This window comes from Montipora capricornis, chromosome 3, assembly GCF_036669925.1.
Source record: "Montipora capricornis isolate CH-2021 chromosome 3, ASM3666992v2, whole genome shotgun sequence".
NCBI lineage: Eukaryota > Metazoa > Cnidaria > Anthozoa > Scleractinia > Acroporidae > Montipora > Montipora capricornis.
Window position 1 is genome coordinate 9,973,378 of NC_090885.1, and position 10,773 is coordinate 9,984,150.

The following is a 10,773-nucleotide window of genomic DNA, read 5'->3' on the forward strand; positions in this document are numbered from 1 at the left end:
AGTCATTGAACGATATGACACTCACAAAGGTGACATACGGAAAATACGCCACTCGGGTCCCGGATGTAGTGGCGTATGGAATCTACGAGTGGTTTAGTTCCCAGTAAAACACTCTCCTCCAAATAATAAAATGTTTTATAATAAAGTTTTTTAAAATGAATTTCGGAATAACGGAGGAGACCTGGATATGATTTTAGACAGCCACTCCATGTTGTGTTGTTTTGCCAAAGTTGTTCGGCTTTATCAAACCCAAAATAATTTCTCTCATAAAAAGTTCTAGAACTTGTGCAAATAATACGAAACGGTCAATAAAAATTAGCTGAAAAATTACTTGAACTTTATTCACCTTGTTTTCGCCAATTAGTTCTGTTGCGAAGCTGAGGGAACAAACGAGCGTCGAGGAAAAGCCAGGCCCGAGAAGCACAACAGAAGGATAGATCATGATGGATTGAGTGATGAAATAAGACATCACTCCTGAGCAGACAACAAGTAGAGCAGCAATGGTAAATCACCCCTAAAACAGATCCAAAATTAAAAGAATGTTAGCAAACGAGCAGACATGATCATCCGATGAGAGGAGTGCATAACATGATCTTTTTAAGGTCGATTACGTCTCGAGCAAATTTAACTACCGCAAATCCTCTATTAAGCCCCCCCCCCCTCTCAAATAAGCCCCCCCCCCTCTCTTTTCAGAGGAGGAAAGTTAATAACCCCTCCTCTCTATTAAGCCCCCCCCCCCCCTCTCCCCCAATCGTACCTTAGAATTATAGTATCATAAATTTCAAGGCTGTTTATAAAACATTTACATGTAAGAGATAACAAATGTAAATATAAGAGGAGTTTTCCAGAGATTTTCATTTTTAAGTTGTGTGCGACAAATCAATACAAGTAACCATTCTCATAAAAATTACCGAAGAACATGAGGCCGAAAGCGCATTTTTGAAGAATGGAATTGTGTTTTTGTTACTTTTAGGCTCCCACAAGTGAATTAAATACTTTTGCCAGTGACTTTAATTGTACAACGCGTAAGTCTACTCTGTCTCATACCACGGTATTTTTGCAACAGGTGATGCGTTTCGCTGAATAAGCCCCTTCCCCTTCTCTATTAAGCCGCTACCCCCCTTCCCCCTCAAAAGTGCTTGAAAAAAAATAAGCCCCCCGGGGGAATTAATAGAGGATTTACGGTATCTAGATAATAGACCCTTTCACGGTTTTTGACCGCCATCTTGTCTGGGGGGCAAAAACGGCTAAATTTACAGTAAATGGATGGGATTTTGGCCGACTTTGAACCGCTGTAGCGCCGCTAAAAGGAGACAGATTTCCAACTTTTAGCACTACTTTAAACAGTTTTATTGATATCATTCATTCATTCATTCATTCATTCAACAGAAAATAAGGCATTAAGGAAGGTATGACGTCCGTAAATTCGAATAATAAATCTTCTCTTGTTGCTTCTAATTTCGCAGCAATTTGCCATGATGATTTTAGAAGGGATTGTATGGAATCTTAAAAATTCGTTTATGGTCGTTGTAGCCTGAATCTGTTCTTTATATTTCATGAAAATTATGTCAGTATAAATGTCTTTTAACACTATCACTGTGGAAATCTGTCTCCTTTTAGCAGCGCTACAGCGGTTCAAAGCCGTCCAAAATCCCATAAATTTACTACAAATTTTTCCCTGTTTGCCCCCCGACCAAAATGGCGCTAAAAATCGTGGAATGGTCTATTTAATATCGTCTACACCTTCGAAGAGATGACTTGGAGATCACCCACTCCTCCTCCTCCTCCTTTAATTATTTGCAGTGGTTTTGTCCCAGAGTAGGAGGGAGGCGTCGTGAGGAAACGTCATTGTTTTGTTCGAAGGACCTCAATTCTTTTTCTTTTTTTTTCAGTTGTATAAGACAGGGATTGTGTTGGAACGGGTGGTGGAAAAGACTGCTCATCAACATCTGCTTAACAGAAAATCATTTTGGTAGCAATTCTTCCGAATTCCTATTTTCACCGGTATTGCAAAAATTATAATTATTCTGTACCGAAGTCAAGGTATGCTGGATGGGCTTAATACTTGGATGATATAGGTGACCGGCAGGTAATACCCCTTGGCAGGAGCTATGGGAGTCACGCTGCTTGGCTAACCAGAAAGAAAGTCTATACCGATATCCCATCATACTGATATTGCATAAATACTTCTAGTGCGATACCTTAGTTACATACTAGAAAACGGTACAAAAAGGTCCTTCGCAAAATATTCAACTACTTTCCTAATTCCTCATGGAGAAAAAACAGGAATCGAAGGCACCTCACTAATGCACTAGACAATTGAAACCACGGCCCCCAGACCCCGAGCATAGCGGGGAAGTAACGAGGACATGGCGGTAGAATTAAGCTTTGTAAAATTTTACTTCTCCGGGGCATTGACAATTTTGTTCAAATTGGCCGCGACTTTTCGCTGGGCTTGTGGCACTAACCTTGACAGAGTGGGCCTAGGTCCTAGTTGGGCAAAACGTTCCAACTTCAATTGTTTTGGGTCTGCCTTTGTGGTCTTACAGTGCTCGCAATTGCAGTAATTGGCCTTTTTTTGCTAAATATACGTCTTGAAAACTCTGTGGCAGCTATCACGCTTTTGAGCGTTGCGTAACACCGGGGATTGAACAGGAGGGACTGAAGAAGGTTTAAAATGTAACACTGTACAAATGTTACATTCCTCGCTACTTTTCGAGGGTCGTCGTTCCAATTGACTAGTGCATAATCCATTTTTATTTGTTTATATTCTTTTATTGATAGTTTAGTACTGCCAGTATGGATATTACAAACAATAAACATAACACCAACATAACCATGTTCGATAAAAAATGTACCCGAGGTATTGAACGGTAATATCTACGATACAGTGCAACAATTTTCGACTGGAAACCAACGAATATCTGAGTGAGCACTTTGACTCGATTTTAATATGAATTCAATGAGTATCGTACAGTATGAAAGCTGCGCATCATGAGCCCACAACATTTTGTTTATTGTGATGACGAATATCGTTGTCGATAAGAGTACAGACAGCGCTGAACCACGTTCTATTTGTTAATGGGCCTTTTTGCAGACACGGCAGCCATTTTGATTTCTATTGTTTCAAAAGACATTATGGTATGCTCTACCTTGGGTGCCAGAGGAATTTTTTTTTTCAAGATCGCAGAGAACGCTCAGCGATTCCAAATCAACAGTCGCGGACAAAAAGAAATCCTCTGGTCGCACGACCCCAGAACCTCATTTCCATGTCATCAAATTGGGACAGAATTTGTACTTGTTCGCTGATTGGACATTATGTTCGAGGGAGTTACTGATTGGAAAAATCAAAAAGCTGGTTCTCAAAAGCTATTGCGACAACCAAGTTGACTTCGGCCCGAGAAGAAAAGGCTAAACTGTTTCGATGGTCCGTGTGCTGCTTCAGTGCCTTCACGCACTATAACGGCTTTGACAACGTGAAAAGATACATTTTAAAAAGAGAAAATGAGAGGACAGAGAGGGAGGCTCGGGGAGTTGGCCGGGATATGTCATGTCCACGAAAGTTATTTTTAGACGAGCGGGTCTGTCTTCCGAGACGTCCGCATGCAGTCATCGACAAACGTTAAGTCCACATCGTCCGCCATTACATGAAATCTTTGCTTTTCTTTCAAACATCAGACCGAGGTTGGCCTACATGCGGACGTCTCGGAAGACAGACTTCCGCTCGTCTAAAAATAACCTTTGTGGACATGACATATCCCAAGGGCTGAACCGGGAGCCTCCCTCTCTGTCCCCTCATTTTCTCTTGACGTTCAATAATAAAGTTCCGCTCTGGGGGAAAATAAATTTGATCAAATAAATCAAGCTTACGCACCTAAAATCAATACAACATCGTTAAAATTGCTCCAAAATTACTAAAAGTGTTGACGTGAATAGCCATCGGCGTAATCGCAATTTTCAGAAATGTCTGTAAAGGATCCGCTTCATTGCGTCCCGTGGGAAGCAGGCTCAGCTTGGCGGGCCAAAACTGGTTTGACGAGAAATCTGAACCACGGCAACGAAAACGTCAGTCCAATATATAACTTAGCGCAAAAAGTATTTCGCGATTTTTCCGTCTTGTTTACCTTTTACAATACAGGCGAATGGGTACGGACGGTTTTAAAGTCAAAACAGAAAATGACTGTTTCTTTTTTGTATGCTCACGTTGTCGTCAAAGTCTAAAATGTGGTGATTTCACGTTGTTGTTTTGTGGAGTACGGCAGAAAAATGCACAGAAATTCTTGTTGCACGTGCAGCACGAGTATTTTTCCTTTTTTAACAAATAATATTCTTGCTTCGTGGCGTTGCCGTACCCGTAGCCGTCGTCTTTGCTTAAGGGCCTACTAACGTATTTTTTGGGGTGCGTTGCTAAGGATGTAATAGTTAACTAATTTGAGAGAATTTGGCATTTTTTGGTCAGTTTCCAACTTTTGTAAACCAATGACCCTAAATATGACGTCATCATGCCAAGCCAATCGTCACGTGACCAGTAAAAGAAAACTCTAAATTTGTCTACGTGCTACTCAATTTGGGTATTTAATCAGTGATTTCATAATTTGAATTCGTTTTTGCATCCAGCCAAGCATGGTTTTCTTTTTATTTTGAAGAATGTTCTTTTTGGAGAGATAAACGATACTGAAATACCCATAAAATTTTCAAAAAGAATGATTTGAAAAAATCAATGCTTAGCTATATTCTGTATTTGGAGGTGAAACGTGCCATATTAAAAAAATAAATAATTCAATTTAAAGACCGCCTGAAATTTAGCTTTTTCTCAAACCCGAAGTCAATTCGTTAACTCATGCGCAGTTCATCTGAGAACGAGTCCGAGGAAGGGCGAGGAAAAGCCTTCGATGCAAACAACAGTTCGTTCGGTGATTTTTGCTTGTGAGTAGGTTTCCTGGTCAAGTCAAGATATGATGATGTCAGTCACCGGAAGTAACATTTCACTTCCTTAGCAACGCGCAAGAAATACGTCTGTGACCCCTTAAACTCTCTAAGGTCCATTAGAATACGGGTCCCGCCAGATTAAGGCCAATCAGATTGGGCATGATAACCGCCCCCCTTTCTGTTGGTTTGCAACCAAGCAGTCGCAGGAGGGATTGCTCGTGCTTAATGGAATAATTTGAATTCTGCAAGGAATACAATACCACCACCTTTTTCCCGCAAAAACGTCTACCAGTAGCCGTTTTAAAAATGGATTAATGCTGAATTCAAACAGACAGACAGATCGTAGATCGCAGATCGAGACTTGTGGACTTGTGGGCTATGGACTTCTGCTTGTGTTCTTTTCTGCCCCTAATCTTACCTTATCTGATCTACCTTACCTTGTTTCCAATTATCCCAACAAGCTTCTTTGAAAATATAGAAGATACAGTGGCACTGATTAACATAATGAGCGGCAGATAAGCAATGGATTCCTGAAAATCGAAAAAAAAAAAACAATTGTAGTTTTACACTCATTTGTTTCCAACGAACTTGGCATTTTCATATAGTAAATAATATTTGAAAAATTACAAAATTTTGAAAAAACAAAAGATGTTGCATAGTGGGCTTTAAATTTCAGAGAGTTTTCTAAAATTCAAGCCATATTGCGTAAAGCAGGACGAAGAGCAGTCACTGGCGATATCGTATCTGACGTAAATGACCGTTTCTTCTTCGTGACCAAAAATTGACAATTTTTTTAAACATTATTTTTGATTATAAAATGGCAGATTGATACAGTCATTTGACATCTGTACATACCTTACTAAGGTCAAGTGTGTAAATGAGGAAAAACGGCAGATACGAATAGGCGTGATTTTGTAAGGCCCTTGTACAGGAATACACGACGGCAACCTGAAGCATAATCATAAAAGGGGAGAGGCATTGAGCTTCAGTATTGTCTTGGGCTGTAAAAAGAAGTGCTGTTAGCTTTTGTTGTATAAGCCATCGGTTTAATTTGTTTCAGTATTGGTAATCACATGATTTCAAGTGCAATTTAGAATAAATAGGCACGAGTAAATTTTCTCAAAGATGAACAAAATTGCACGAGGCCAGTTTCGTAGTTGCACGATAAAAATCATGTGATTTCATATTAATAATATACATGAAAAAAATCGAGATAGCTTATCGTAAATTAACCAGAAGCATCGTTCGCATTTGCGTCATCCATGGGTCGCATTTGATTGGCTATCTGTGACTTTCTTTGATAGTTGACAAATCAGAATGCTTGGGTTTTTTTTTTCTTGCATCAAAATATAATTTTTCACGTTTTTATTGTTAGACAGTTTTCTGCTGGTATGCAGAGTTGTTTGAGAAACTTTCCGTGGTTTTGTTTTTTACATTTATTGTGTTCTAATAACTACCCTGGCGCTATTTATGTCTGACGATGGGCTCCTGGTCTGATCAATAAACGAGAATGCCCCCATCCTATCTTATTGATGTTTTCTTACTTGTACTAAGTTAGAAATTATTTTGTTTTCGTTTCACTGCAGAGTGACCACAACAATTGCAATTACCAATTGCAATTATTTTGTGCACTGTGTTACCTTAAAATTGCATTTCTGTCAGTCAATCAGAATGCAACCTCGTTCCCAGGGTCTCTCTTCTCTGACTCCTTTGTAGTTGAGGAGGAAGACCCTGGTTCAGGTTGGTCACGTGCCTCTCAAAATTTGGGAAGTAGACCAAATATGTGTTAGGGGAGGCGAGAAAATGTAGGCCTTGTTATCATTGCGGTTGAGGGAATCAGCACGCATTTGATTTGTGGTCAAACAAGCAACGACAAAACGTTTCACGGCCAGGCATTTTATGTACTACACATGGAATTCGACAAAGGAGGCTGAGAAGAGAGACCCTGGGATCGAGGTTGATCAGAATGGACATTTTTTTCATGTTTATTATTGTTATAGGTGCCATGAAGTGTTGTTGAGCGCTTTTATATTTCGTGCGATTTTAAGCCTCGCCAACCCTACTTTAAGTGATAGAAATAATTTTAACAAGATCTCTGCGGTGATATAATCCCCTGCGATTGTAGCTGACCAAAAGAATATATGATACGATTGTAAAACCCAATGCCCTATGATAATTATTTGAAATTTATTTTTAGATTGCGCCCTGGCTGCAAAGGTTGATCTGTTGATCCCATGACTGAGCGATCCACTTTCATAGCAAGCGACCAATAGCCACGCATTATGACACAGAACGTATCAATTAAAGATGATTTCAAATAATTTTCATCGGAATAGGGTCAATTATGGAGGATTCGCTCTCTTATAATTACTTCTTGTTCTCTTGAGATGACTTGTGAAATTAATATGTGGTTTGTTGCTTGGCTCGCGTGGATAGTGAAAAACACGACAAGGATAACTCGTTAACACAACATTTAATGAATCACAGCGGCCATTATGAAGGAGACCACATGCACAAAACGTGCACCACGCTGCATCTTGGGTACATACCACATATGCCTTGCCGGCACTGTGCATAAATTATCATATTTATCAACATAATGTAGTAGGCTTAATCTCAATTTCAGAATGGTTATTCTGTAATTAACTAATTGATGTAACATGTGAACTTTATTTGGATTTCACGACAGAGGAATACGTATAAACCCATACTTACCATGTATAAGCGCGGATCAATAAGCCACTCTTGTATAATCCTATTGGCGTTTATTCGTGGTGGAAGAGCGGATTCAGCGTCCCGTGAAACAATAAAAGGACTAATTTTTGCGTTATTCTCGGGTAAAGGAAAGCCTTTGGTTTCCAATGAAACCGCTGGGAGATTGATGGGTGCTGGAACTTTGTCGACGTTTTTGTCATCCGAATGAGCACCTGAATTCAGTGCAATTATACTACCAGAAAAACCTCTGTTGTCAACACTAGCGCAGTTAACATTGCTTGATGAAAGATTTTCTTTCGGAACAGCGGCCTTCTTTGCTGACGCTGGCTCTTCCTCCTGTTCACTACTGATGGCTGTCCATCTAACACCATAAGTTCTGCGCGATGGACAATCTCGTCCACTGGTTGCCGCAGTATTTAATCCTGTAAATCAGCAAGGAAGACTCATCAGTGAGTGAAATTCAAGGTCTAAGTGCTACTGGACTGGTCTCTGTATGTTTCGGCCGCTCTTGATGCCTTTGATGGACTCGTGATTAAATATTACGGTGGCTCACACTAGTTTCAACAATTCCGAGTGACTATCTTACTAGAACGATTCACTGATGAATTACTGAGGATTGACCCTCGTAATCCACGTTATCTTAACATGCCTTGTGAAATTAACGTGTGATATGTTGATTGATTCGCATGGAGAGTGAAGAACACGATAAGGATCACTCGTGAACACAACATTTAATGAATCGTAGCGGCCATTGTAAAGGAGAGCACACGGACAAAAACATATACCACGCTTCACGTGGCAACCACTGTTACACGTATAGAGAGTGTCATGGTGCCATTCCAAACACCAATGAATGCTTAACAAGATGCACTTATTTATGTGACGTAATTGATTGCCATGGCAACAACAGAGTTATCTAGAAATACGCTATATTTTTTGTCTTTAAACGCTCCTATCTTAAATCATCATTTTAAAGATTTGAGCGATAAAAGCAAGGATTGGTGTTTCATATGGTGGGATAACCTTGCCGTTACGTGAACCAATGTTGTAGAGTTAATTGTCCTAACAAAAAAAATTGCCTCAGAATTGTTGAAACTGGTGCAAGCGACCTTGAATGGGATATTGAATCAAATTAGGTAGACCGACAAGGAGCCCATGCAATAAAGCTGGTAAAGCTTATCTCGAAACTGTTTTTTAAACGAGAGGAATAGTGGAAGAGACTTGAACCAGATCTGCTCTGTCAAAGCAACAAATTTACACTGAGTGGGTCGTATACCTTACCTAGACAAACAAAGTAACATTGGATGATGGTTTAAGGTTTTTAATTAACTTTTTTAAACATTTTTTTTTAACTTCACGATTTAACTTTGTCCAACAAGCTCTTTCCAAATGACCTGTTTGTGACTTTCTTGAAATCAAGTAAATGTACTAGTTTATACAATTAGATACCCAACCTGGTGAAAGACGAGTCATCAATTCTCCATGAGCAGTCGAGGGAGTGAAAGATGTAAGACTCTAAGAAGGAAGGAAAATGTGATTCATAATAGGAATTAAACCAAATGTCAATGAGTGTCCGCAAGCACTCGTTTACCACTATCTTTACCGAGATCCACGAACAACTGCTTTCTCAAAACAAAACCACGTTATAAACAAAGGTTCAGTCTTGGTAATGACCATGTATAAGTGTTCATTGTTTCAGTGATAGAGTACGCACTTTAATAATTAAGGACTCAGTACTTAATAAAACATCGGTTTTCGGAACATATGTAGAAGGCAAAACTGAAATCCCTTCTGAATTAATAATTTTTGGAGATTGTTGAGAACCAACAATCTCACATGCCATAGCATATTAAAAGCCCGTAGCATCATCTTGAAGATTTTAAAAGTGGGCCTCCATTGACTGAGACTAAAGTTGTCACTATGCCATGGATCCTGGCCGTTTTGCCTTAAAGAGCTCATTGTTTTCTTCCAGTAATCCGTGCGCATGATAGGCGTTCTGCTTCACTAACTAGGCGAGAAAACGGATTCAGTGAAATGTGGCAGTGGATTTTCAAGCGAAAACAGCTAGAGTAGGGTACAGACTAGGCTCAAACTTACCACGGAATTTCCCGCCTGTAGGGTCGTGCCAAGAGGCTCTTTAGTCCCAATATGAAATATCATTGCAAGAAAAACGCCTAATGCTACCAATATTGCAGTCATTACCTGAAGAATAAGGGATATTATTAAAAATTCGATCATTGGATAATGCAATTTAAGACTTTTCATTGGCTTAGCCATCACGGTATATGAGCTACTTTACCATATTTTACGAATATGGTAAGCGTACGCGTTGGCTTAAAACTAAAACGGAGCTAAAAACATTTCGTTGAGGAAACCATAGCGGCTGGCGAAGATCGCTTAGCATCGGAGTTAAATAAAAAAGAAGGTCTTGAACTGTTACAAAATTAAATCTAATACCGAATAGCGCAAAGAAAGCCACAAAGTATGACATGAAAACTTGAAAACTGTGTTAGTTTAAAATAACGCGAAGCAAAACAATACAAGTTGAGACAATTTACATTGTAATATCCGGTCTCTTCTCACAAAATAAAGTCGGGTCTAACATCTTGGGGGCGTTTTTAATAAAAAAATTATTCCACTCGTGCTTGTTAGATATGAGATGGTTATAGCCAACGAAGCGCTACGCGCCTCTCATATCCAACCCGCGCTCGTGAAATAATTGTTAATTAACATATGAAGTGGTAAATAGCCAACGAGGCACGTAGCGCTGAGTTGGCTATATCCAGTCTCATATCTAATAAGCTGGAATGGTTTTTTTTTAAATTAAATTTTCATTGATTAATTCTGAACAGTCTTACTTAAGGTATACAACAGGATGTTGTCTCCGTTTTTACAAAACGACCGACGCAATCAGTTTCCATATAGGGTCATGACGGTATACATTTAATAAATAAACCCCTTCGATAACCGAAATTTGAGTGAGCCAATCATAAAGATGGAAATGCAATATTCGGGGTCGAAAAGTTAGTAAAAGTATATAAACTTGAATATCAAATATTTCAGAATATAAGTTTCAAAAGCTACTTAAAAACGTATGTTTCGTCTCTGCCTAAGGGAGTCATCAGAGAC

The 10,773-nt window shown here is 39.3% G+C and overlaps 1 protein-coding gene across 1 annotated transcript in view; it reads right to left on the minus strand.

The window, feature by feature from the left end:
* LOC138042146 (uncharacterized) overlaps nucleotides 1-9,822 on the minus strand; it is a 13,277-nt gene extending 3,455 nt beyond the window's left edge. The window contains exons 1-6 of the mRNA XM_068887946.1: nucleotides 9,742-9,822; nucleotides 9,099-9,159; nucleotides 7,645-8,066; nucleotides 5,785-5,877; nucleotides 5,367-5,459; nucleotides 347-514 (exon numbers count right to left, since the gene is read on the minus strand). Of these exons, the coding sequence (XP_068744047.1) occupies nucleotides 509-514; nucleotides 5,367-5,459; nucleotides 5,785-5,877; nucleotides 7,645-8,066; nucleotides 9,099-9,159; nucleotides 9,742-9,804 (738 nt within the window). The 5' untranslated portion in view covers nucleotides 9,805-9,822 and the 3' untranslated portion in view covers nucleotides 347-508. The remainder of the gene's footprint in view (nucleotides 1-346; nucleotides 515-5,366; nucleotides 5,460-5,784; nucleotides 5,878-7,644; nucleotides 8,067-9,098; nucleotides 9,160-9,741) is intronic.
* Nucleotides 9,823-10,773: the final 951 nt, after the last annotated feature.